Source organism: Apus apus, chromosome 6 (genome assembly GCF_020740795.1).
Source record: "Apus apus isolate bApuApu2 chromosome 6, bApuApu2.pri.cur, whole genome shotgun sequence".
In the NCBI taxonomy this organism is placed as follows: domain Eukaryota; kingdom Metazoa; phylum Chordata; class Aves; order Apodiformes; family Apodidae; genus Apus; species Apus apus.
This window is the reverse complement of record NC_067287.1, coordinates 38,617,366-38,644,293: the sequence shown is the minus strand read 5'-3', so window position 1 is coordinate 38,644,293 and position 26,928 is coordinate 38,617,366. Positions and strand designations below refer to the sequence as shown.

Genomic DNA, 26,928 nt, shown 5'->3' with positions numbered 1-26,928 from the left:
CATCCCTGGAACAGGGCAGGGCATCCCTGGAACTGGGCACCCCTGGCACCGGGCACCCCTGGAACCGGGCAGGGCTCCCCTGGAACAGGGCAGGGCATCCCTGGAACTGGGCACCCCTGGCACCGGGCACCCCTGGAACCGGGCAGGGCATCCCTGGCACCGGGCAGAGCTCCCTGGAACCGGGCAGGGCACCCCTGGAACCGGGCAGAGCTCCCTGGCACTGGGCAGGGCACCCTGGAACCGGGCAGGGCACCCCTGGAACCGGGCAGGGCATCCCTGGAACCGGGCAGGGCACCCCTGGAACCGGGCAGGGCACCCCTGGCGCCGGGCAGGGCATCCCTGGAACCGGGCAGGGCTCCCCTGGAACCGGGCACCCCTGGAACCGGGCAGGGCACCCCCATAACCAGGCAGGGCACCCCTGGAACAGGGCAGGGCTCCCCTGGAACAGGGCAGGGCACCCCCAGAACCAGGCAGGGCACCCCTGGAACAGGGCAGGGCTCCCCTGGAACCGGGCAGGGCACCCCTGGAACCGGGCACCCCTGGAACTGGGCAGGGCACCCCTGGAACGGGGCAGGGCAGCCCTGGAACCGGGCAGAGCTCCCTGGCACCGGGCAGGGCTCCCCTGGAACCGGGCAGAGCTCTCCTGGAACCGGGAATCCTTGGCACCGGGCAGGGCTCCCCTGGAACAGGGCACTCCTGGAACAGGGCAGAGCTCCCTGGCACCGGGCAGGGCACCCCTGGAACTGGGCAGAGCTCCCTGGCACCAGGCAGGGCACCCCTGGAACCGGGCATCCCTGGAACCGGGCAGGGCATCCCTGGAACCGGGCATCCCTGGAACCGGGCAGGGCACCCCTGGAACAGGGCAGGGCTCCCCTGGAACCGGGCAGGGCATCCCTGGAACCGGGCAGGGCACCCTCAACACCGGGCAGGGCTCCCCTGGAACCGGGCATCCCTGGCACCGGGCAAGGCTCCCCTGGAACCGGGCAGGACATCCCTGGAACTGGGCACCCCTGGAACCGGGCAGCCCTGGCACCGGGCGGGGCACCGGGCAGCCCTGGCACCGGGCAGGGCTCACGGGGCAGGGCTCCCCGGCAGCGGGGGCGGTGTCTGAGCAGCCGGGCGGGGCAGACGGCGGGGCTGGCGGCCCCGCTCCCGCACCATTGGCTGCGGGGCCGTGAGGCGATGTCGGCCCAGGGCGGCCCCGGGCCCGCCGCGGCGGGGAGCGTGGAGGCGATGGCGGCGATGATGATGGAGGCGAGCGGCGGGTGAGGAGCGGCCGGGCGGGCGGGCGGGCAGGGGGAGCGGCGGGGCCGGGGCTCCCCGTCTGAGCGCGGCGGTGTCCGCAGGGCCCGGCGGCGGGGCGGCCCGAGGCGCTCGGCGGCGGCCACGGAGCTGTCGGGCTGGCGGCTGCGCTGCGAGGGCGGGCGGCAGCGCTGGCGGTACCTGCGGGACGGCGGCGAGCGGCGAGGGCAGAGCGCGCTGGAGGAGCACAGCCTGGGCCTGGAGACGGTGCGGGGGCTCGGGGGGGCGGCGGGGAAGGGGGAGAGGGGGCACGGGGGGGGGGGAAGGGGACGGGACATCCCCCCGCGCTCACCCGCTGCCCTCCCCGCAGGACCGGGCGCTGCCGCCCCTGCCCCGGGCTGGCACGGCCCCGGAGGCGGCCCGCAACGGGATGCGGTTCTACGCGGCGCTGCAGGCCGAGGACGGGCACTGGGCGGGGGATTACGGAGGGCCCCTCTTCCTCCTGCCAGGTAGGGTGTCCTTCCCGGGGGTGCCCTTCCCGGGGGTGCCCTTCCTGGGGGTGCCTTCCCGGGGGTGTCCTTCCTGGGGACGCCCTTCCCGGGGGTGCCCTTCCTGGGGGTGCCCTTCCCGGGGGTGGAGGTGCCTTCCTGGGGGTGTCCTTCCCGGGGACGCCCTTCCCGGGGGTGCCCTTCCCGGGGGTGCCTTCCTGGGGGTGCCCTTCCCGGGGGTGTCCTTCCTGGGGGTGCCCTTCCCGGGGGTGCCTTCCTGGGGGTGCCCTTCCCGGGGGTGTCCTTCCTGGGGGTGCCCTTCCCGGGGATGCCCTTCCCGGGGATGCCCTTCCTGGGGGTGCCTTCCTGGGGGTGCCCTTCCCGGGGGTGCCCTTCCCGGGGGTGCCTTCCTGGGGGTGCCTTCCTGGGGGTGCCCTTCCTGGGGATGCCCTTCCCGGGGGTGCCCTTCCCGGGGGTGCCTTCCTGGGGGTGCCTTCCTGGGGGTGCCCTTCCTGGGGATGCCCTTCCCGGGGGTGCCTTCCTGGGGGTGCCTTCCTGGGGGTGCCCTTCCCGGGGATGCCCTTCCCGGGGGTGCCCTTCCTGGGGGTTCCTTCCCGGGGGTGCCTTCCCGGGGCTGCCCTTCCCGGGGGTGCCTTCCCGGGGGTGGAAGTGCCTTCCTGGAGGTGCCTTCCCGGGGGTGCCCCCTTCCCCGGGGGGGGGGGGAGGCTGAGCCGGTCCCGCTCGGCTCCCGACCCAGCCCGTCTGATCGGCAGGGCTGCTGATCGCCTGCCACACCGCCCGGATCCCGCTGCCCGAGGCCGTTCGGAAGGAGATGGTGCGCTACCTGCGCTCCGTGCAGCTCCCGGACGGCGGCTGGGGCTTGTGAGTAGCCGGGCTGCCTCCCTCCAGGGACGGCACCTCGCCCCCCCCCCCGGGGTCCCGCACCCCCCGGGGTGCCGGCTGCCGGGCCTGCCCAGGCTCGGGGCTCCGCGGCACGGCCGGGGGGCTGTGCTGGCCCCTCGTTACCCCGGGTGCAGCCTGTGCCTCAGGAGGGGCTGCTGCCTCACGTCTGGCTGCCTCTCCTCGCGGTGCCGCCTCCCGCAGCACCGTGTGCGGCAGGGCAGCGTTTCTCCCCGAGGTAGCGGGGTCCCCCCCCTTTTTCTGCCCTCACCCCTGGCCTCCCACTTTGTCCCCCCCCCAAAAAAAAAAAGACATCCCTGCGCAGTGTCTTTGTGCCTGGCTGGCGCTCGCAGCAGCCTCCCGGCTGTGCTGTCTGTGTCGCAGGCACGTGGAAGACAAGTCGACCGTGTTTGGCACAGCGCTCAACTACGTGGCCCTGAGGATCCTGGGGCTCGGACCAGACGACCCTGACGTTGTACGGGCCCGTGTCAACCTGCACAGCAAAGGTCAGCTCCCCTGTGCCCAGCACTGCAGCTGTGGGGCTGGGTGAGAGAGGTCTGGCTGGACCCGGGGGCTGCCTGGAGCATGAGGGGGCTGCCAGGTAGTGGGAGAACTGCTGCTCTTGCTTGCCCTTCATCTGCGTTTTCAGTTAATGATGGGAAAGTGTGTTATGTTTTTGTACCTGCTTGCCATTTTTCAGGACATGTGTCCCAGCCCGAGTGGCATACTCCCAAACATGGGGAGAAGTGGGCCCTGTGATGGGGAGTGAAACGGGGAGCTGGCATGGTTGTGTTAACCCTGAAAGCTGATACTGCTCTTTACAGGAGGTGCTGTGGGGATCCCTTCCTGGGGGAAGTTTTGGCTGGCTGTCTTGAACGTTTACAGCTGGGAGGGAATGAACACCCTTCTCCCAGAGATGTGGTAGGTACCCCCCTCGACGTGGAGGCAGGGAGTGTTGCCAGTCCTGCCACCAGGCTCCACCCAGAGCTCTCCCAGGCACTGGTGTTTGTTGGGATAACTCCAGCTATGTCCTGGAGCGTGCCCAGGCTGCTTGTCAGCTGGGAGATCAGCAGCAAGGCCAGCCAGCAGGTGGGTAGCACCTAGCACTGCACCCAAAAGGGAACTGCCAGAGCTCAGCCCTCTTAGACTTGCCCAGGGGGTACCTGATACATCTGTGTGCTCCCTGCCTGCCACCAGTATCTTCTGCTCTTGTGGCCAACCAGAACTGGGCTCTAGCAGGACAGAACAGCCACGTGTAAGGTTGCCAGCTCTAGCCCTCACTTGTACCCTCCCTGGTTACTCTGAGGGCCACTGGGTGTCAGAGAAGGAAGGGCTGCACAGTATCAAGAGCTGCTGGTGCTTTGTCAGCACTTTAACTGTCAGTCTGGGCCTCTGCCTTCAAAGTCCTGTGGGGAAGAGGTGGGGGGGCCCTGAGCTGATTTTTGCCCTCCCTCCTCTCTGAGCTCGGGATCCTGCCTGCCCTGTGCCAGCTGGGCCAGGAGCAGTGTTGGCTAGCCCTGGTGGGGAGGGAGCAGCCTTGGTGGGGGTGGACCTGAGCAGGGCCAGGGCGTGTGGGTATTCCCTCCTCTTCTGCTGCTGTGCCAGCAGCAGCAGGCCTGGCACGGGGGACAGGGAGAGGCATGCCCTGCTCCCGACCTCCCCTTCTCAGCACATCCATAGTGCCCTTGGCCCTCCCTGTTCCTCACAGCAGCCCCTTCTCTTGTGCACAGGCTGCTCCCCACCTGGTTCCCAGCCCACCCGTCGCGGCTCTGGTGCCACTGCCGCCAGGTTTACCTCCCCATGAGCTACTGCTACGCCGCGCGCCTGGCGGCCGAGGAGGACGAGCTGATACGGAGCCTGCGGCAGGTGGGGGCTCAGTGACCGGGGCACGTGGCTCCCTTGTGCCAGCTGTGTCCTTCTGGGCCAGCCTCTGGCATCTCCGGTACCTGCAGAGTCTCTCTGTCCCGGCAGGGCAGCCAGCTTCCAGCAGCAGGTGCCTCTGGATGGTTGCTCCCGGCTCGCCAGGCTGACGCCGTTTGTTTCCTTGTGCCAGGAGCTGTATGTGCAGGACTATGCCAGCATAGACTGGCCAGCCCAGAGGAGCAACGTGGCTGCCTGTGATGTGTACACCCCGCACAGCTGGCTGCTGGGGGCTGCCTATGGTGAGGGCAGGGCTGGCTGGGGCAGGAGGGCCATGCGAGCTAGTGGTGGTGGGACTGAAGCTGCCTTGTACCAGGGGGGCTCTTTAGGGTCTACTGCCAGCTACCAGTGCGTGCTCCGGACCTGTGCTGGAGACAGGAATTGTGTGATCCTTGGACTTCTCCCTCCTGGAGAGCAGCAGGGCCTTGGGGCACCCCGGGGCAGAACAATTCCCGTGCTCCCCTCAACTGGTCATCACCAGTGTCGCCGTGCAGCCTGCCGCGGGAGGTGAATCTGGCCACGTGGGGTGGGTTTTTCCTGGCACGTCCCTTTCTGTCCCTGCAGCCGTCATGAACGTGTACGAGGCCCACCACAGCAGCTGGCTGCGGCAGCGCGCCGTGGCTGAGCTCTACGACCACATCAGGGCTGACGACAGGTTCACCAAGTGCATCAGCATCGGGCCGGTAGGACCCCTGCTGCCAGTCCTTTCAACATCTGGCTCCTCAGGGACCAGCGGGTGGCCCCCCCCCAGCCCTTTGAAATTGTGGTGTGTGTGAATGGAATCACCAGGTCCTGCTCAGGCACGATTCCTGCTGCTCCTCGTGCCCTAGAGCTTAATGCTCATGGGGCACAGAAGATGCAGAGGGCATGGGAACAGCTGTGATCCTTGTGAGGGGAACCTCTCCTAGTGGTCTAGGGAAATGATCTGAGGGGAAGCTCTGGAGTGATCTCGGGGCCCCTGCCCCACTAACTCGGCTATGCTGAGTGATGCTGTCAGGATCAAGCCCAGGACCATATCTAAATGGCTCTGTGCTGGATGGGAGGGATATGTGTCTCTGGGGCTGGAAGAAGCTGGATCCAGAGCGGTGACAGTGCTGCTCTTGGCAGATTTCCAAGACAATCAACATGCTGGTTCGCTGGTATGTGGACGGGAAGAACTCCCCAGCTTTTCAGGAGCACGTTTCCAGGATCCCAGACTACCTCTGGTAAGCACAGAGCGTGACCCACCTGGCACAGTGTAGGACTCTTGGTCTCTGTGGAGTGAGCACGCTGTGGCTCCTTGCCTGCTTCCTGGCACTTTGGCTGTGCCTGTGCTGCAGCACTGTCCTCTCTTCTCCCACAGGCTGGGCCTCGATGGCATGAAGATGCAGGTGAAGTGCTGCAGGAGTTCAGCTGTGACTGGGAGGGACCCTGGCATGCTGGGGCAGCCCTTGGAATAATGGGATAGTTTGTTCACCCTGGGCCTGAGCTCCTGGCATCTCACCTTTGGTGCCTGATGGCCTTGTCTGTCTTAATGCCACTTCCCCTGGCTGTGCTTCTGTCCTGCTAGTTTGCTTCTCTGTGCCTGTGAGCTGAGACGGCAGCTCTAGACCTGCATCCCCTTCATCCCCACAGGTTCTGGGAGAAGGGAAGGACAAAAATAGGCCCCTGATCACTGCTTGTGGTCTGAGCTTTGCTTCTCTCACAGCTGTTGTGTCCCTCTGCTCCTTACCACCAGCCACCTCTCCTGTCTCGGCTGTGCTTAGAGCAGGCTGAAGGAGCTGTCTCATTTCCTATTCCCTTGCTGTCCCTGACCTGCTGCATCTGCCCCTCTGTGCCAGCACATCAGCTGTGATGCTGGGTGACATAAAACTGGAGGGTGGAGGGAGCTAGAGAGGTTAGTGCAGGAGCGAGATGCTGTCCTTTAGACCCCATAGGTGGGTCAGGCTGCTGCCAGCACCCACCCCCTCACTGACTGCATTCTCTCTTCCAGGGTACAAATGGATCCCAGCTCTGGGATACTGCCTTTGCCATCCAGGCCTTCTTGGAGGTAACACACCCCTCTGTGCTACATCCTGCCTTGGGAAAATGCTCTCTCCCAGCACATCCCCAAATCCCAGCCACTCCTGCTGTGCCTCCAAGGTTGTGCCAGCTCTGGCATTGCATTGTATGGCTGAGCCAGGTCTTCCCAGAGCCCACCTCAGCCACTGTAGGCAGGGTGCTGGCACAGCCCATCTTGGCCAGCTGCTTTTGAAGCAGGAGGCCACAGCTCTGGCTGGGTGTGTCAGGTTGGACTTCTCAGTTGCTGCAGTCCTTTGGTAAAACCCTGGCCCTTCCTCCTTGCTCTGCTTGGCCCCAGAGCATTGCTGTGTGGTGGGGGCAGTGTGCAGGTGTCCTGCTGTCCTGCACTGGGACAGAGACAGCTCTGGTAGGCATGCTTTTTGGAGGGAGATGGGATTGCCCTGGTAAGCCTGATGATGCAAATACCTCTCTCAGAGATGCCAGCAACAGTTGCTGGCTCAGCTCTCACTGTAGAGGTTTGTAAGAGAGCAGTGAGAATGCAGACCTGCAGAAAGGGCTGTGTGAGGGGCCAGGCATTAATGACACTTAAGCAGCAGGTCAATAAGGTCCCAGCACATCCTCTTCTTCCTGAGGGGCACATGTAGGGGGTCACAGCTCCTTGCTGACTGTGCACCTCTGTTTCTAGGCGGAAGCCCAGGAGATGCCTGAATTAGAGTCCTGCCTCCAAAATGCCCACGAGTTCCTCCAGTACACCCAGGTGAGTGGAGCCTGGGGGTGGTGTCTCACACATGCCAGCTTTGCAGACTTGGCAGCTTTTCAGAGCCCTGCTGGATGTAGCTGTTGCCTTCTGAAGGGCTAGGCTAGCAATGTCCAAGTGGCAGCCTCCTGTTTTCTGCTCCTTGTTGCTGGGAGCAGTCTTGGCAGTTTGGAGAGGACCTTGGCCAGGCCCAGAGATGTTTGAGTTGGCTGCCTGGGCTAAGAGAGACTGGAGAGCTGAGAGCTTAGACTTCTTTGCCCTCTGTCCTCTCTGGTGCCCACACATTTGAGGCATCCTTCTGGGAGACCCAGACTCCTTGGGTAGTGCCTGCGTAAGCTCAGCCCAGCTCCTGGCTCCAGGTGGGGAGTCACTGTCACCAGCAGCTTGGTGCAGATGCAGTCATAGGTCTTGCTCATGGTGCTGCCAGTGGGAGCATTGAAAGATGTTTCCCTGGCAGGAGAGCACCCAAAGAGGGGACTTCAGCCACGCTTGATCAAACCAGGCCAAAATGTGATTCCTCTTCAGCACTCCCTGCTCTAGAGCTGACCTCTTTCCCTCTCTGCCTTCCTCAATAAAGGACAGGTGGTGCCAAGTCCCACATGATTCTTTGTCAGTGATGGTTTCACCCCATGGTCCTGTAGCCGGGCACCTCCAGCCTGCCCTCACTTGTTTCTTATCTTCTTCAGATCCCAGAGAACCCACCTGACTACCAGAAATATTACCGTCATATGAACAAGGTACTGTGGCTGGAACTGGTCTCTAAAGCAGACAGGGCAGGGATTTGGGCTGAGGGGCAGCACCTCCCACCTGTACGGGAGCAGAACAGTTCAGGAAAAGGTGCTGAGCCCTCCTGACCCCTTTCCAGGGTGGCTTCCCCTTCAGCACTCGAGACTGTGGCTGGATCGTGGCAGACTGCACAGCAGAGGGGCTGAGGGCAGTGATGCTGCTGCAGGAGAAGTGCCCCTTCATAGCCAAGCCTGTCCCCCCCCGAGCGCCTCTTCGATGCCGTGAACGTGGTAAGTGCTGCAAAACCTGGGGCCAAGGGAAACGTGGGCAGCTGCATCTAAAATAAGAGAAGTCAAGGCCTGATGAGTTGTTAGAACTTGTTGTCCTAAGCTGGTGGCCTGGCATGGCAACCATACTTCGTGGGATGTGCTGCTGCACGTGTGACATAATACTCAGATTTGACCTACCCGTCAGGGTGGAGCTGGGTTGTCTGCCAACCCGGTGAGCTTGTGGGTCTGACTTTGTCCTCACAGCTGGCTTGGGGCCAGCCTGGGCTAGCCCTGCCAGTGAGCCAGTCCCAGCCCCTCTCTCCACTTGTCTGGGCAGTTGCTGAGCTTGAGGAACTCGGATGGAGGCTTTGCCACATACGAAACCAAGCGAGGAGGCCACTTACTGGAGCTGCTGAACCCCTCGGAGGTGTTTGGTAAGGGGAGCTGTGTGAGGCTGCTCATCTTGCCCACTGTGAAGGGACACAGTGGGTGCCTGGCTTTGTCCCAGGTCCTTCAGTGGGATAAATGTGCCCTGGGTCCAAGGCTGGCAGCGTGTGGCTCAGAGGCTCCCCAGCAGAAGGCTGTGGCACTCATATCCTTCACCTGCTGGCAGGTGACATCATGATTGACTACACCTATGTGGAATGCACATCGTCTGTCATGCAGGCACTGAGGCACTTCCAGGACAAGTTCCCTGAGCACAGAGCCCCAGAGATCAGGTAAGGCACTGAGATGGGGGTCGAGTAGGGCAGAAGACAGGTTGCAGTGTCCCAGGCTGCAGTGTCACACTGCAGCCTGCCATGGCCTCTCTTGGCACAGCCCCTGCTGAGCCTTGTCAGGGGTCTTGCCTGGACCTCTGCCCCTGTGATGGCCCTTAGCATGAGCACAGCTGGGGTGCTGGTAACTTCTCCAAACCAGAGCCCCAGACAAGAGGTTGGGGCCCTGCCTCTCTCATGGAGCAGGGCATAGGCTGTTTGAGGTCAGGCTGAGGGAAACTGGTGAAGGTCTGCCTGCCTCTTGACCTATCAGTTGCCTTCATCTTGCAGCCAGTTGCAGGCTGGCTCTCCTGCATGCTGGCATGAGGCCAGAAGCACACAACTGTGTGCTCTTTTGGGAGCACGAACTACATGGCTGGCTGCATGCTCTTGCCTCATGAGCTTTCTGTTAATTGGACCCATCACAGCCTCAGAGGGACCAATGGGTGCCCCTGATGAAGCAGCCACTTGAGTTTGAGCTGCTTCTGAAGTGAATGTCTTTCTCCTGACCAGAGAGACTCTACGGAAGGGCCTGGATTTCTGTCGCAAGAAGCAGCGAGCTGATGGGTCGTGGGAAGGGTAAGCAGCTGGGAGCAGGTGCTGGGAGGAACGGGCATGGTTGGGCCATGAGGGGAGGCAGGCTGCAGCTCTGCTCTTGCTATGTGACTGTGCCTGCCCCTGACAGAACCACTTTCCCCTTCCTCCTAGGAGCTGGGGGGTTTGTTTCACCTACGGCACCTGGTTTGGGCTGGAGGCATTTGCCAGTATGGAGCAGACATACCATGATGGGTGAGAAGGGGCTTTCTGCCCTGGGCTGGGGCAGGACTGGGGTTGGGTGGGTGCCCTGGCTGCACGTGGGCTCTCCAGTCCCAGGTACAGCTCCTCACAAATCCTACGTGTGCATCATAACCAGATCAGGCTGCCTGAGCCTCCAGCCCTCGGGGCAGCCCTGGCCGTGGGCTCCTGCTTGCGGCTGGGAAACACGGGTGTGCAAACGCTCCCTCTGTCCTCAGCCCTCTCTAACTCTTTGCCCCATCCTCACAGGGCTGCATGCCGAGAGGTGGTCCAGGCCTGCCAGTTCCTCCTCTCCAAGCAGATGGCAGATGGTGGGTGGGGAGAGGACTTCGAGTCCTGCGAGCAGCGCACCTACGTGCAGAGTGCCACCTCGCAGATCCACAACACGTGTTGGGCCCTGCTGGGGCTCATGGCTGTCAGGTAGGGGCAGCCCTCACCTCTCCAGGCACTGCCTGGCCCCGAGTGCTTGGTGAGATGGGAAATGCAGGCTGTGCTGTGGGGCAGGCATGCCACAGGCCCTGGGGCTGGCTGCTGTGGTCCACGTGCTCAACCGTGTTTGTGACCTTGTGGGTCAGCAGCCTCCTGCAGTGAGGGCTTGGTCTGAGCTGTGCTCCACAGGCCAGCAGGGCTGGTCATGCTGGGGGGGGGAGCCAGTGCAAAGCAAAGGTCTGTCTGCAGGCCTCCAGCCTGGGAGGATGTTGCTGTGTTCATAATGTCAGGGTTGTGAGGGGGCCTTCCCAAAGCACTCAGCATGCCTAAGGGCAGCCTGGGGGTGGTTGAGTTCCCCCAGCACATGGTTGGGGTTTGCAGACAGTTTGGGTAAGAGCACTTGCATCATCCCCCCCCCCCTGCTTTGCAGGTACCCTGACATCAGTGTGCTGGAAAGGGGCATCAAGCTGTTGATTGAGAAGCAGCTGCCCAATGGAGACTGGCCTCAGGTACATCTTTCCCCTGTTTTTTTCCAAGGGGTTTCCTGGTGTTGCAGATGTCCCGGGCACTGTGCAGCCATTGCAATGCTGTGCTTTCCCTTGTTGGAAGGGAAGCCACGTGGGCCTTTTGGTGGGGGACTTGAGGAAAGCGATGAGCTGAGCGCCATGTCCCGGACACGCTGTGATCCCCTGTCACCCATACCATGCTGCTGTCTGTCTCGCTTGCAGGAGAACATTGCTGGGGTCTTCAACAAGTCGTGTGCCATCAGTTACACCTCCTACCGCAACGTCTTCCCCATCTGGGCGCTGGGGAGGTTCTGCTGCCTCCATCCCCACAGCCCCCTGGCTGGGCAGCTGCAGGCACAGACCTCCTCTGGGGCTGGCAGGATGGTGCAGGAGGCCTTGTCTGCCTGAGCCCAGCCCACCACAGGTGCCACAGCCTCTGGCTTGTCCTAGGTAGCAGCTGCTGGGGTGGGATATCTCTGGGTGCTGATCCAAACAGCTGGAGCACTTCCTCTGCCAGGGAGCAGTGCTGCTGTGGTGCTGCAGAGCCTCTGCTTTTCTGTCCAACCTCTTCTAAAAATCCACTTTTAAAGATGTATTGTTTTTTCTCCCAGGTATGTCCTCCCTCACAGGGTGGGGAGTGAAGTGCCTTTTCAGACCAGTTTGGTGATCTAAGAGAAAGCTGCCAAGCTGTGTTGTGTTACATTCCCAGACAGACTCTCTGTCAGCCTGGGTAGAGCAGGGCTGCCTTTACCTCCCTGTGGTGCTGCCCAGGTGGGCTGTGTGCAGCCAGAGTGCAGGGTCTGGGGCCTCCCCTGTGCCCTGCACTGTGATGGGGTGTATGGCACCATCCCTGCTGAGCTGGCATCTGTGCAGTGGTGCAGTGACTGCCTTGGAGGTGCTCTATGCTGGGAGGGGAAGGGCACCTGCCCTCCCCCAGTCAGATGGGAAAGAGGAGTGCTTGGCTCAGTTTTCTTAGCGTTCTGTCCCCCAGCTGGTGGCACCTGCCTTCCTAGGGCCTCACAGGTGAAGTCATCAGCATCATTCCCACTGTGAAAAAGGAGGAGCTTGAAGCAGAAAGCACTGGTTGTGTCCCTGGGCTCCAGCCTTCCTGCAGTGCAGCAGGTGCCTGTGGTTAGGCTATGGGGCAGTTGGGCATTCACATGGACTGACAGGTCAATAAAGTGCTAATGATGTTGCAAGTGAAACTTCACTGTGTGTTAAGTCTTTCCTGTGGTCTGCCCCAATGTGTGTCCCAACCAGAGGGTAGCTTTTGCTGCAGCATCCTGTAGCCTGGCTTGGGTCACCTGTCCCCAGTGGGATGGGCACCATCTCCACCAAGGAGCAAGCCATGCTTGGAGCCTGCTTCACCCTCCTCAATGCCTCTGGCCCCAGAAGAAGGTAAGCAAGGAAGCAGCTGCCACCTGCTGCCACCACTCATGTGGGCAAGCCCAGTGTGCAGTGGGCTGCACCCTCTTGGACTCATTGCCCACCAGGACCCCCAGTCCATACCTGAGCATCCTCATTCTGGTACCTAAATCATACTTTTTTCATGCTATTTTCGGTCTTTTTGCACGTGGAGTTACTTGGCAGTTTTCTCTGTTCCCATGGCTGCTTTGGTTGTCCTTGTACCAATTTTCAAAACAGTCCCCATCAGTTTAAAAAAAGAGGTTGGTTTTCTGTCAGGAGTTAGGGAGCTGGACTTGTTGCTTCTTGAAGTCAATAGCAGTCAGCTTCTCCAGCAGCGGGACCAGGTCCTTGCCACAAAGAGAACCAACTAACTTGCTCTAATACTGATTTGCTTTCTATGTTGAGTACAGGGCTGTAATTACAGTTCCTAAATAGAGTATGAAAGCTGTTTCCTGTGCATGAGATAAAGGCCATTTGGATTTTAGGTCTTGATGGTGCCAGTTAATGTTTTAAAGTTCTTCTACACACTCCTGTGGTGTGAAGCATCTTGTCTTTCAGCTCCGTTTTTTCACGTGTCTGATAAGCTGGTTGAGCTGGGACAGTGACATGACTTCGTTGAAATTACAGTCTTGGGGCATCTTAAATACCAAGCGTGAGGCCTTGGGGGTGTCATGACTCAAAGGCCATGTTACACACAAGCTGGGAACCTTGGCTTCTCCAAGTCTGCCAAATCCAGCCTGCCAACACTGGAACACGTTGAAGTTGCTGAGGTTTTATGAATATTGACTGATACTTGAGGCCCAGTACAGTCCTTGTTATGCTGAAGGAGGAGGCAGAAAAGGGGAGGAGCAGGATTATAAAAACAGGCTTTATAGCACTATCATAATTTTAATATCATTTTAGCAGCCATTTATTATCCTAATTCTTTCTAAAATGTTCATGTTTAAGGGACAGTGTTGCTTGTAGTGACACTGCTGATGAGTACATGTCCCACAGCACTGAAGCAGGGGGCTTCTTCTACTGTAATACTTCTAACCACCCTAAAAAGTGTCAGAAGTTATTTTCTAGCCAGCATAAATAATTTAGACTTTAAACCCATGACATCACTGCAGAGACCTCTTCCTCAGATGTAACTATACAATGGGAAAACAGCCCCTCATTTTGTAACTCTGTAATTACAAGAATTGCTAACGTTCGGTGTGGGCATCATTGGGGTTTTAATACTCCTCTGAGAAAATGCATCTAGAAGAAAATACTGAAATCCCACGAATCTGACCCTTTTTGCTGAGCTTGTGGGGTGGGACAGGCAGAGGAGCCATGGCTCACTCCCTCACACCAACAAGGACACATGAGCAGAAGTTCCCAGGAGGGACAGCGAGGTCTGGGGAGCCTTCCCTGCCGCCAGGCAGGAGGGGGGACCTCACACCAAGGGGCTACATGGGTGGGCAAGGGCCAGATGCTGTGACAGGCCCTGACTCGGGGGGGTCAGGCTGGCCAGACCCCAGCTGGCACAAACCCCCGGGGACAGAGATCAGGGCCCTCCCCTGCTTCCAGGGGGGCCAGCGAGCTCCCTTTCCCCCCCTCAGATGTGCAGACAGTGGCTCTCAGCTCCTCACAGGGCTGCCCCTCTCTCTGGGCAGCCAAACCATGGGCTGACATGACCAAGGGACTTTACCCAGCTGTTCCCCTGCCCCTCAGCCGCTGCTCCCCCCGGGCAGAGCGGGGCAGGACAGGAGCTAAATGGGAACACAGCGCTGGGGGGGGCTTTGTTGATTCTAGTCCTTTGGTGTCCTGGTCCTGTCTCTGTCCTGGTCCTGTCTCTGTCCTGGTCCTGTCTCTGCCCTGGTCCTGTCTCTGTCCTGGTCCTGTCTCTGTCCTGGTCCTGTCTCTGTCCTGGCCCTGTCTCTGCCCTGGTCCTGTCTCTGCCCTGGTCCTGTCTCTGTCCAGGTCCTGTCTCTCCTCCTGGTCCTGTCTCTGTCCAGGTCCTGTCTCTCCTCCTGGCCCTGTCTCTGTCCTGGCCCTGTCTTTGTCCTGGTCCTGTCTCTGCCCTGGTCCTGTCTCTCCTGGTCCTGTCTCTGTCCTGGTCCTGGCTCTGTCCTGGCCCTGTCTTTGTCCTGGTCCTGTCTCTCCTCCTGGCCCTGTCTCTGTCCTGGCCCTGTCTTTGTCCTGGTCCTGTCTCTCCTCCTGGTCCTGTCTCTCCTGGTCCTGTCTCTCCTGGTCCTGTCTCTCCTGGTCCTGTCTCTCCTCCTGGTCCTGTCTCTGTCCTGGTCCTGTCTCCAGTCTCCCACTGGTAGGTTGCCCAGGTGGGTCAGAACCCACATGATGGGTCAGAACCCACATCAGTGTCTGCAGGCACCACAGGTTCTCAGAAGACTTGATGTTACCACAACCTGCAGGGTGCTCGGCATCACTGACGGACCAGTTTCCCTTTACAAGTAACCCCCTGGCACACTTTTACGGGGCTGTATTTCTGCTGAACCAACTGACGAGCGCCCTGCCCCTGCCACCGGCTGCTCGCAGGCGGAGGAGGGGGCAGAAGGGGGAGAGCCGGGCGGGAAGCAGCCGCGCCGCGGGGCCGGAGGCGAGAGGGGGAGCGGGCGGACACGGACACGAGCGGGCGGACACGGACACGAGCGGCCCGCCCCTTCCGTCCCGCCGCGCCGCCATGTCCTTGTGCCGGGCCGGGCTGGCTCGGGCCGCCCGGGGCCGCCTGCGGAGCCTCGCGGGGCCGGGGGTGAGCGGGGCGGGGAGGGCGGGCGGCCCCGCTCCGGGGCACGGTCCTGCTCCCGGGCACGGCCCCGCTGCCGGCCGGGCGGGCTCCCCTCGGGCTCCCCTCGGGCTCCCCTCGGGCTCCCCGGGCCGCTGCGGCCTGCCCGGGTCTGGCAGAGAGAGAGGGGGGGGGAATCGGGGCTGGGAGGAGCGATCCCGGTGGGCCCGGGAGAAGGGAGGGGAGGGGGGGGTTGAGGCAGGGCCGGGGGGGAAGAGGAAGGGGTGCGATGAGCCCCCCCTGACCTTCGGCTTGGGGGTGGGGCTGCTGGAGGGGCCGGCAGCGGGACACGGCGCACGGGTGAGGCCGCACGTCCGTCAGCAAGGTCACTGCCCCGCTGGGAGCGGGGCTGCTGCGGTCCTGAGCGAGGTTTGCTCTGGTTCCGAGCGAGGTTTGCTCTGGTTCCGAGCGAGGTTTGCTTTGGTTCCGAGCGAGGTTTGCTTTGGTTCTGAGCGAGGTTTGCTTTGGTTCTGAGCGAGGCTGCTTTTTAGTCCTGAAAGAGGTCTGCTTTGGTTCCGAGCGAGGCTGCTGAGCGAGGCTGCTTTTTAGTTCTGAGCGAGGCTGCTCGGGTTCCGAGCGAGGCTGCTTTTTAGTTCCGAGCGAGGCTGCTCTGGTTCCGAGCGAGGCCGCTTTTTAGTCCTGAGCGAGGCTGCTTTGGTTCCGAGCGAGGCTGCTTTGGTTCCGAATGAGGCTGCTCTAGTCCTGAGCGAGGCTGCTTTTTAGTTCTGAAAGAGGTCTGCTTTGGTTCTGAGCGAGGCTGCTCTAGTTCTAACCAAGGCTGCTCTGGTTCCGAGCGAGGCTGCTCTGGTTCCGAGCGAGGCTGCTTTTTAGTCCTGAGCGAGGCTGCTTTGGTTCTGAGCGAGGCCGCTTTGGTTCTGAGCGAGGCCGCTTTTTAGTCCTGAGCGAGGCCGCTTTTTAGTCCTGAGCGAGGCCGCTTTGGTTCCGAGCGAGGCTGCTCTGGTTCCGAGCGAGGCTGCTCTGGTTCCGAGCGAGGCTGCTCTGGTTCCGAGCGAGGCTGCTCTGGTTCCGAGCGAGGCTGCTTTTTAGTTCTGAAAGAGGTTTGCTTTGGTTCTGAGCGAGGCTGCTTTTTGGTTCCGAGCGAGGCTGCTTTTTGGTTCCGAGCGAGGCTGCTTTTTGGTTCCGAGCGAGGCTGCTTTTTGGTTCCGAGCGAGGCTGCTTTTTAGTCCTGAGCGAGGCTGCTCTAGTCCTGAGCGAGGCTGCTTTTTGGTTCCGAGCGAGGCTGCTTTTTAGTCCTGAGCGAGGCTGCTCTAGTCCTGAGCGAGGCTGCTTTTTAGTCCTGAGCGAGGCTGCTTTTTAGTTCTGAGCGAGGCTGCTTTTTAGTTCTGAGCGAGGCTGCTTTTTAGTTCTGAGCAGGGCGGCTCTAGTTCTGACCAAGGTTGCTTTGCTGAGCAGGATTTCACCTTTACAGGCCGGGTGGGTGTTTCTGCCTCTGTCCAGGAACTGTCTTGTGCAGAAATGAAGCTGTGACTCCTGAGAGGCTGGGAGGAGGTTTAATGTTAATACCCACACACCAGCAAACTTAAGAAAAAATGCAGACAAAAGCTGACTCCAGGGTCTCACTTAGGCACACGGGGCACAGCATGTGTCTGTGGCCTTCAGGAAGTCTGGGGAGCTTTGGTTGTCATGCAGGTCTAGGGCAGACCTCTAGCAGAGCAGTCCTGCTCCAGGCTTTGATACACTGAAAATTCTTTTGTGGTTTCTGTCTTCCTGGTCTCCTGTTTCATCAACAGCTTCTCAGCCTACAGTACCGCTTTGGTCGCTGAGCTGAAGTGGCAGTGCTGGCTGTACTGTGTCAGAATTCCTGGTGTGAGGTCTGTGAGTGTGCATCCTCCTGCACAGAGGGTCTGGAAAAGCTGGGCATGCCTGGTTCAGCTAAGGAAATGAAAATCTGCTGATTTTTGTTACTGTGTTCTCTTTCAGGCAAGAATTCATACCAGCTGCAAGCAGAACTTGCAGTATGGCTGGCTGGCTTATATGCTGGGAGACAGAGCTTCAAGGAAGTTCACTGAATACAGCAAAGTCTTTACAGTGGAGGGAAACTTATCTTCTGGGAAGGGCAAGCTAGCACAACAGATAGCAGAGAAACTGGGTATGTCGTATTTTACCAATTTCTGTAATACTTACTGGAATTTAGCAGTGGGGTTGTTATTTGTGTGTGAAGAAAGGTCGTTCACCAACCAGCAGTTCTTGACTGGAAAATTACTTGTTGGGAAATGCCACAGATAATGTGAAGGGTGTATAGACAAGGGAAGGATAAAATGTAGTTGAGGTTTGAGATGCTGATGGGAGGCTCGTCAGATCTGCTGGACACTTGTGTGAAGTGTGGTTTATTGGGGTTGAAATTTCACTTCTGCTGAAGCCAGTTTGCTCACTGAGCTCCTGGTGCTGATGGAGCATCTTGAAAGGCAGGATCTCTCCTGCACGGATGTGTGCAGAGGATCAGGGCGATCAGAGGATTGGTGGCAAAAAGGTTCTGCTTAGAACAGTAGTTCAGTTCTCACTGTGGGAAGGTGGCTACACTTCCCACTGGGGTTTGCCTGCCCTCTGGGATGTGAGTGGCTGAAGGGTTCTACTCTGTTTCCAGGAGCTGTGTAAAGCAGAGCCTCGTATCTAAACGAGCTGAATAAATGTTTAATGTAAATGAACAAAACTTGCTGTTATTGATTGATGTTCTGTTGTGGGTTTCTCTTTTTCTGTTAGGAATGAAATACTTCCCAGAAGCAGACATCCATTATCTAGACCGAATCACAGGAGATGGAACACTGCTGCCTGAGAAGTTTAATGGTTTCTGTAACCTGCAGAGGTTTTACAATGATCCCAAGTGCCCTGATGGACACTCTTACCGGCTGCAGGCTTGGCTGTTTGGTAACCGTGTCCTGCAGTACGCGGACGCCTTGGAGCATCTGCTGGCCACAGGTTAGGCTTGACAGGATGTTAACAGCATTTCTTAATTCACCTTGTGAGTAAGCTGTTCTGAAGTACTGCAGAGTCTGCATTTTGACATGAAAGGCTGTGAGGTTGCTCAGCTTTCTATATTTTCCCCCCTTAGTGAGCCCCTGTAGAAGAGCACTGGCCGTGTTTGGTGTTAGAGCACATCATCTCCCATCGTTTCTAGCAGAAAGAACAGGCACCAGTTACCCAGTTGACTAGTTTTCATTTGGCAATCCCTGATGGTTATTTTCAAAAAGGCATTTTCAACATGCCAAGGCAGCTGTGAGTTGTACAGCCTATTAAACACTCTCCCTGGATTTAGTTCCTGATGGTGTCTTTTGTTCAGTCCTTTTGATTTCACGTTTTGTGCTGGTATTGTTATAATTCAGGTACCTTCTGGTGAGACAAAGTTTGGTATACCAGTACTGATTTACCTGTTGCTGTGCTTTAATCAGTGTTTTCCAAAAAAAATGAAAAAATGTATGTCAGACACGAATCTAAGTGTGCTCCTTAAATATAGTGGTACTTGGCTACTGCAGTGATGGGCACAGGGTGGGAATATATGGGCAAGAGGCACACGCATCCAGGCCGTTTTCGCAAGCTAAAACCTTACTCTTTTGTTTTACTTAACTTTTCTAGAAAAGCAAGCAGGAAATGGGGGGTAAGAGCAGCACTGTCATTAACTGGAAGTGTTGCTGCCAGCAGCCTCTTGCAGCCTTGCTGACTGGAAGCTGCTTTCCCTTGCAGGACAAGGTGTGGTGATAGAGCGCTCTCCTTACAGCGACTTTGTGTTCCTGGAGGCAATGTTCAAACAAGGCTACATCCACAAGAGATGTAAGTTACCTGCATGTAAAAGGAAGGTATTTTGCCATGGACTCAGCCACAAACGTGGTAGCTTTAAAAAAAGAAACAAAAAAGCCTGCTTGGAAGATGGACTCCTTTTAAGTATTCGGAGTTGTTCTGGGCCCTCCTCAAACATGAAACTTCCAGTTTTAATTCAAGACTTTGGTTCTACTTGTGTGTACATGTGTCCTGTGTATTGCTTACTTGTATTCTGTCAACCAGAGACTCCTGTAGTTCCCTGGAAATGCTGATGAAAACTCAAGGTCCTTCAGGCAGACCTTGATCTTTTGCAGCATTAGGTGGGAGGTAAAGAATGGGTCAACAGGACTTGGTCTGCTTGCCTTAAATGACCCAGCACCCTTTGAATCTCAAAGAACAAAAATGTTGCTCTTGCCTTTGAGAAGGAAGAACCAGGAAGCTACAGGCCAGTTGACCTTAGCTTGAGCTGTAGGAGGGTGGTGAAGCAAATCCTCCTGGAAGCTGTTTCCAAACATAAGGTGATGTGAAAGTGATTGAGAATAGTCACCACAGTTTTATGAAAAGGAAGTTGTGCTTAAACATCTGGTTGTTAGCTCCTCATGGAAGGCTAGCTCAGTGGGTGAGCAGAGAGCAGTGTCTCCATCCCTTGGCTAGGAACTGGAGCAGTTATGTGACATACACAGGAGACCAGCCACAGGCAAAACATGCAAACTTAGATCTGCACAAATGTTTGCAAGTCTGGAGAAAACAGCTGCAAAAGCTCAGCTATCAGCTGACCCCTAAGTAATCTGCTGTTGAAAGTGTTGTTTCTGCCTGGTCTTAGCAAATCTGGCATTTTGGCTACCCCTGAGGTGAAGGTAATTGTTTCCCTGCCTGCCTCATGTTCCTTCTGTCTTGTGTGAGTTGGCTTAGATTTAGGAGGTGTATATTTGTTTTTTAACACTCTCTGTAAGATGGAACTTGAGGAAAAACCCAGGTTTCTGTATTTCTTAAATCAGAAATAAATCCCCCATTGGTATAACTGATGTTTGAGTCTTAGACCTCAGTGTGTGTAGAGCTTAGTTTAATTGTGTTTTACTTTGTGCTTCTGGAAAATGGTTTATCCTAAACAGTTCCTTAATCCTGTTTGAGGAAAGCCTACCCTAAGCTTGCTCTATCAGCCAAGAAGAGGAGACTACAAATAAAAAAGTGAGAGGTGGAATTTATTTGCAGATGGGATGTCTTTAGCAAACACAGGAAAATACACATAAATAGTTGTAGATTCATTGCCTGATAGGTTACAATTTTAATGCTGTTCCCGTTGCCCCTGTATCCATTTGGAATGTGTGTATGTGTTCATCTGGGCTGCCTTTAGCTCCCCAGTGTGCTTGGTTTGGTTTTATACAGGTGTTGACCACTACAAGGAGATCAAAGAGATCAGCATGTCTGAATTCCTGCCGCCCCACTTGGTCATTTATATAGATGTGCCCGTTTCAGAGGTGCAGAAGAGGATTCAAGAGAAAGGGGAGGTAATTTTATCTCTTGCCACTGTTACTACTTGTTGCTGTCTGTTACAATCATTCCCTCATGTGTCACTCCCATGGGGCTTGGTGCAAAATTCTTGTCCTCTTAGGTGTAAGAACTGTTTTGGTGATGAGTGTGTGGGGGTTCTGGTAAGCTTGTTCTAAAAAAAGAAACAACTTTTTTTGACTGCATCAGCTTGTTGCTATTTCTGCAATGAGAAGGTTTTTATAAAATTCATCTGCTTTTAAAAGATAGCCTTTGTAGCTGCCATTTCAGAAGTCACACCCAGGTAATATGCTTCTTGCAGTTTGACCTGTGCTTTCTGAGTGCCAGAAGCCCCAGCGGGTGGTCACCACCTCCAGCTTCCCTAGCTGGCTGTGTTAGTGTGGGTCACTTGTGATCAGCAAGGTCATTTAACTTTTTCAAATTAAGAAAATTACTGCTCGGTACTTTCAGTTTAACACAGAGAAACTACCAGTCTTAAACATTAAACTAGTTTTGTGTAGGTATTTCACGAGATACAAAACCCAGCGAGCTTTCTGACTAAGCTGGTTGTGAACTTGATCAGAAATAAAGTTGCTTCTTGTCACTAGTGTGACTTCAGCCTAACCTGAGGCTACAATACACAACTTTTACTAATTGTTGGTCTTTGACAGTTGTGGGACATTCTTGCTTTTGCTCCCCAAACCCTTGGAGGGTGGCCTAGTTTCTCTCTTCAAGATGCCTGAGTTGCTTAGTCTGCTGGTCTAGTGACTCTCCCCTTCAGCCCTCCAGCAGTTTGGGCTGTGACTGAATGTGCCTCTGTGCTTTAATGAACAAGATACTCTTGGATGGGAAAACCACACTTTTGTGTTTTAGCAACTTCAGTGACAGGATTGGAAACTTCTTAATGTATCGTGGGAACCTGCAAGTTCTTTGCCCTTGTGAGCAGAAAGGTCAATGGTATTTCTGAGACCTGGTGTAGCTTGTAATTACCCTGAGTCAATGTGTCAGAAGAACCTTACTCAGATGGCTGATCATTAAAAGCATGGCTATAATAATGCAGGGCTGACTCAGTCCTTAGGGTACTCTAGATATTTAACATCACATAAGAAATTCTAAACACTCCAACTGTCTTAATTGTTGAAACTTTCATTAACGTGTATGTGGTTTACTTGGATGTTTGACTGCCAGTACAAGAGTGAGCTCCTGGCAGATGGTGTAACAGCACCTTCTGATTAGGCTGGAATCTGGGCTGGTGAGAGAAGAAAGCTCATTTCAGAACCTTGTTTTCTGTTTGTTTTTAGCCATATGAGAAAAAGGTGTCTCCTTCCTATCTCCAGAACATTGAGGATGCTTACAAGAAGACCTTCTTACCAGAGATCAGGTTAGCAAACCAGAAAGCTTTGTCTGTGAAACCTTTGAGTAAAAATGTGTGCAAATCCTAAATACCTCTGCCAATCTAGGAAAACTAAGTCATGTCACAGGAAGAATCCTCCCTGTGCTTATGTGGTACAATATGGTGATCTAATGGCATAACCACTGTATGGAGGGAATGTTGGAAGATTAAAAATGAAGTCTTTTTAGGTGTGAGCTTTATAAAGCAACATTTTTTGACTCTTGAGACATTAAGAGTGGGTGAAGTGTTTTGCAGTAGTAAATTTGTTGGATTTTATTAACTGACCTACCCAAGACGTTGCAAAGCTAATGAACTGCAGGGTGTGTTTTCATCCTGCTGTCTCTGGGCATTGCAGCTTTGCTGTCATGCAGTCATGTAAAATGAAACAAACTTTTTCACAGTTGAAAGAGCACTGGAAAGGCAGAGCCAGGAATCTGGCCTGTTTGCTCTTCAAAAACCAGCTCTGTGTCCCTTTCTGTACGTGGTGGATGCTGACACCTTTGCTCCTCTCTGCCAGCTTGCAGCAGGGGCTGGAATGCTTCCTTGGAGTGATGTCCAAAGCACTGTGGCTGTAGCTCTGTGTTTGTGTGACCCGAGTGTGATGCAATATGAGCTTTTCTCAGGCCTTTCTAGAGAGTTTGGAGTTTTTCTCACCTAAAACCTCCTTTCAGTTGTCATAGCTTTGGCTGATTTCTTGATAGTGGTGTAGAGGGAGAGGAGAAAGGTTTTCAGGTAAGGGACTTTTGCTTGTCTAGTTCTGCTTCTCCACCCTATGTGGCACATACCTGAGAGTGCTGAAAAGGACTTGATGAACTTGTTGGTGCTGGTAAATAAAGACTGCACTGCTGCCTGATCTGAGAGATTAAAGGTGGTCTTCTCTGGGCTCCCCTAGCTTTCTCTAGCTGGAAAGCAAGACTGCGTGCACTGTAAACTTCAGATGAGACAATTCTAGTTTGTCTGCTAGCACAATTCTTAGAGAAGAGCTCTTATCAAAAATCAAATTGCCCTGAAAATTTAAAAGCATGTGAATGTAAGCAGTTTTAGTCCCTCATAAACAAATAGATGTCTGGGAGGGAAACTCTGAAAGGTCAGAGAGCCAGGCCTATATCAAAATGATCTGTATTTATGCAAGGGTTAGTGTGGGCATGAATTGAACTGAGCAACTGAGTAACAGAATGACCTTGTCATTCACACAGGGCACAAGTTGCTTGTGTGGTGTCTGGTCAGCTGCTTCCCAGTGTGTCCCCCCCAGGTTAGTGGCCACCATATGGCTCTGAGGAGGACATGGGGGCTAAGGATGGAGAGGGAGGGTGGGATGGACAGAATCTAGTTGGAGGTTGGTGACTAGTGGAGTCCCTCAGGGGTCGGTACTGGGACTGGTACTGTTCTGTATCTTCATCAACGCCCTGGATGAGGGAACAGAGTGTGGCCTCAGCAAGTTTGCTGATGACACCAAACTGGGAGGAATGGCTGACACACCAGCAGGCTGTGCTGCCATTCAGTGAGACCTGGACAGGCTGGAGAGTTGGGGGGGGAGAAACTTGGTGAAATTCAACAAGGGCAAGTGTAGAGTCTTGCATCTGAGGAAGAACAACCCCATGGACCAGTAGAGGTTGGGGGCTGAGCTGCTGGACAGCAGGGTAGGAGAAAGTGTTTACAAATATTTTAAGGATGAGTGTCAGGAGGATGGAGCCAGGCTTTTCACAGTGATGTCCAGTGACAGGACAAGGGGTAATGGGTGCAAACTGGAACACAGGAGGTTCCACATAAACATCAGAAAAAACTTCCCTGTGAGAGTGACAGAGCCCTGGGACAGGCTGCCCAGAGAGGTTGTGGAGTCTCCTTGGCTGGAGACATTCCAAACCTTGCCTGGACACGGTCCTGTGTGATATGCTCTGGGTTGACCCTGCTCTGGCAGGGGGGTTGGAATAGATGATCTTTCCAGGTCCCTTCCAACCCCTAAGATTGTGTGATTCTGTGACTGTCAACCCCCTGAGGGCAGAACTGCTCTGAATTTGCTACCAAGGAGAAAAATGCTGCTTGTCCTTTGGATCCAATCAAGCCCCTGAAATACGTGGTGGTGTTTAATGAGGCTAAATCCTAGACCTGCTCATGCTGTGATTTCAACCCTTTCCCCTTTATCTGTGCATGGTCAGAAAACTTGTTAAGCCAACACCCTCTGCTTGGCATCCTCATCAGCAGGTGGGCTTACAGTAGCTTGCCAGATCACTCTTTGTGCTCAGGTCTGAAGAAGGACATCTCTGTCCCCTTGAGCAGGGGGAGCTGTGAATGAGTGAAGCTTCTTCACACATCTCTGGACCTCACTAATGGCTTGTGTATGGGATACACGTCCAGCAGCTTCAGCTCTCTGCAACTGTTTGCTGGTTTCCAGAGTGTTGCAGTGAGTTCAAGCCTGGCTGTTAGTCTCTAGGCAAACTAAGAAGCATTTGATTCCCTGACTCTTGAGGATGACCAAGATCTGGTTCAGACAGGCTAAAAAGAGTTGTTATAGACTGTTTATCAAGTTCCTGCATGTTTGCCATGTTGAATCTTGGGTTTGCTGCTTCCCTTGAAATGCAGCAGGAAAACAGTCTAGTTTGTTACTTAGCAAAACTCCTGTTCTCTTTTTCCATTTAATTGGAGCAACTTGATGCTGCTTGAGGTGCTGTGTTGTAGAGTGGGTATTTGCTGTTTTAAGATGGGTGCTTCTTTTTTACCAGAACTGCTTTGACTGACCAGTGTTATTGCAGGCCAGGAACTAGTCTGCACTGCTGCAGTGACAAGATATTTTGATAACGTGACTGCTTAGAGCAACTTAGGTTGCCAGCATTAATCCTGATTAAACTCAGAAGTGGTTGGTTGTGCCAAGCAAAAAGTGCAATTTCTTCTCCATGCTCTTCAGCTTTGCTGTGTGGTGTTCAATACACCAGGCACATCTGGCTGCCATTTTATTTTCTTTTAAGTTTTTGTTAGCTAAATTAAATGTTTTCCAGGGCAGCTGGAGCAGGTTTGGGAACGACTGAGGGTGGCTGTGTGTACATAGTAGTGAAACATGTTTGTGTAGGAGCTCCTGTCATGGCCCTGCTCTGCAAATGACTTCAGTGAAGGCTGCTACGTGAATAAGAAAACAATTAAAAGTTTAAAAACATTTAACAGATCCTGCTAACTGCATTGCTTTGGTCAGTTAGCCCAGTCTTAGTAAATAATGAAGAATGACTCTATTCTTTTCAAAATGGCTCACAGGTATTAACCTACTTGTAAAAAGAAAGGTCTACAGGAGTTTTGGGTTAGATCAGTTGAAAATTGGCTTAAAATCGATTGGCCAATTTTAATTGGGGCAAGTATCCACATTAGTGAAATGGAAACAAATTAATAGGTGGGATTTTAAATATATATATATTTTTTTAAACTGAAATGATGTAGATACCATAGGCCTCTTGCCCTTCAAAAATGATTTTGCACCAGGAAAGAAGCAACTTCGAGCTCTAATGAGAATTCTGTTGCAAGAGCCCTGTAAGCATCCTAAAAAAATGCTGATGATTCTGGTTCTGTGTTTGTGCCTTTCAACTTAATTTCTGCTTCATTTTGGAGCAGGGGGAGGGTAGGTAGAGCACTTGTATCAGGGGAATTCAACTGTTTTCCTCTTTGCAGTGAGACCAGTGAAGTTCTGCAGTACACAGCAGCTGAGGCAGAGGATGTGGAGAAGGTAAGAGTTTCCTGTAAATATTGTTTTTTATATTTTTTTTTCACTTCCAAGACTGAAATGTAAAGAGAACACGTTATCCTAGATAACAAACTTAGTTAATTACTTTATGCATTTAGTGTTTGTTGCTATGGCAAAGACCTGAACTGGGTCTCTACTGGAGTATTTAAATGGGTGAGTGTTTTGTCAGGAGTGGAAATCCTACCCCCATGATTCTGCCAAGATCCCTGGCTGGCTGAGCAAGCAGGGCCTCCTGCAGACCATCACTAATAATTTCTTGTGTGTTTTCTGTCTGATGTAGCTTCTGGCAGGTATTTCCAAATTCAGTTTGTTTTTCTAAGCAGATCCTGTGAGGGATGTTCCTGAGTCCCTGCTGGGCTGTGCAGTGCTTGGCTGTTCAGTTAGCATCCCTGTTGGAAGTGGCTGGTGGGATGGGCAAGGCTCTGCATAGCCCAGTTTGGGAACCAATGGCATTACCCAAGAGGAACATCACTCCCAGTGTAAGATCTGTCTCTGTTGGCTTCTGCCACTGTGAAGCTTCCTGTGATCCAGGTTGGTGCACAGGTTCCTATGCAATAAAGTAGCTGCTGTTTTCTAAAAGGTGGTCATGATTTGGTTAGAGCAAACAGCTGGATAACCAGAGCTGTTAACAGGCTTTGTCACCCTGGGTTGCTCATCTGTGTGAGCTAACAGGGCATCTAAACTGCAGGTTTTTTTCTCCAAATGGTTTTGCTGAACACAATAGCTCTGGACTGAGCCAGGTAGATGGTCATTGCTAGGAATAAACCATCTCTTACTATGTGACAGGATTAACATGAGATCACTTCTTCCTGCTCCCCTGTGTTATTTTTTGGAGAATGTATATGTTTGCCTTATTTCAGCAAACATTTTGGCTCATGGAGGGTTACTAGTGAGCTGACAGAAGCCTTTTGCTTCCCCTTTGTTAACTTTCTGTAGTTGGTTTTCCCCTGCTCAGAAAGAAAAATGTAATTCTGGGCAGGATTGCAGTGGGTCTGTTTCAGTACTAGGGATGAAAGTTACTCAGTGAATCCCTGAAAGCTCACTTGAATTCTGTAGTGGCAGCTGCACTAAAAATATATTTTCAGATAGGTCTTGCTGATTTTAATGTTTTCATCCTCTGATAAGTCCACTTAATGCTCTCCTTTCCTCTCTCAGAGGGAAGCAGCAGTATGTGGCTGGTTATATTGTCCAGAACTTTGCACAGCAGTATGCAATTAATTCCTTCATCAGCTGGGACACCTGAGCCAGGCTGAGCAGAGGGGTATTCCTCACCATGTAGTGTCATGGTCAGCCATAAAACTGGGGAGAGTTTTTTCCAAACAAGTGTTTCTTAGAGCAGTCTTGAGACCAAGAAGCTGGAAAATCTGGAGCTTGTTTCCTGCTGTTGGAGTTGAGGATGATGCTGTTTCAGCTGAAGTCTGCAGTAATCTCCCTGAAGCCTGAAGTGTGGATTTTGGTTGGTGGTGTGCATGATGATGGCCTGCACCTGCCTTGTGTTCCCATGCAAAAGCTTGTGAAGCAGAAAACATTGGCAAGGACTTTCCTGGCCCTCAACATTTAACATGTTAGCTGTGCATCCCTAGGCCT

The 26,928-nt window shown here is 54.6% G+C and overlaps 2 protein-coding genes across 2 annotated transcripts in view; both read left to right on the top strand.

Moving 5' to 3' along the window:
- Positions 1-1,187: 1,187 nt before the first annotated feature.
- On the top strand, positions 1,188-11,993 carry LSS (lanosterol synthase). The gene is given in 23 exon segments (XM_051623795.1): positions 1,188-1,265; positions 1,347-1,509; positions 1,613-1,751; positions 2,504-2,612; positions 3,015-3,136; positions 3,455-3,551; positions 4,361-4,496; positions 4,684-4,792; positions 5,115-5,233; positions 5,658-5,755; positions 5,893-5,920; positions 6,523-6,579; positions 7,237-7,308; positions 7,995-8,045; positions 8,174-8,290; positions 8,292-8,324; positions 8,641-8,737; positions 8,917-9,022; positions 9,572-9,637; positions 9,767-9,847; positions 10,103-10,273; positions 10,713-10,791; positions 11,011-11,993. Coding segments are annotated over 23 exon segments (2,268 nt in total). The 5' UTR covers positions 1,188-1,233; the 3' UTR covers positions 11,197-11,993.
- A 2,779-nt stretch (positions 11,994-14,772) lies between these two features.
- Positions 14,773-26,928, top strand: part of NDUFA10 (NADH:ubiquinone oxidoreductase subunit A10) — a 37,793-nt gene continuing 25,637 nt past the window's right edge. Inside the window, exons 1-7 of the mRNA XM_051623850.1 lie at positions 14,773-14,929; positions 16,904-17,072; positions 17,684-17,899; positions 18,662-18,748; positions 20,123-20,244; positions 21,526-21,605; positions 25,269-25,323. Coding sequence (XP_051479810.1) covers positions 14,861-14,929; positions 16,904-17,072; positions 17,684-17,899; positions 18,662-18,748; positions 20,123-20,244; positions 21,526-21,605; positions 25,269-25,323 — 798 coding nt within the window. The 5' untranslated portion in view covers positions 14,773-14,860. The remainder of the gene's footprint in view (positions 14,930-16,903; positions 17,073-17,683; positions 17,900-18,661; positions 18,749-20,122; positions 20,245-21,525; positions 21,606-25,268; positions 25,324-26,928) is intronic.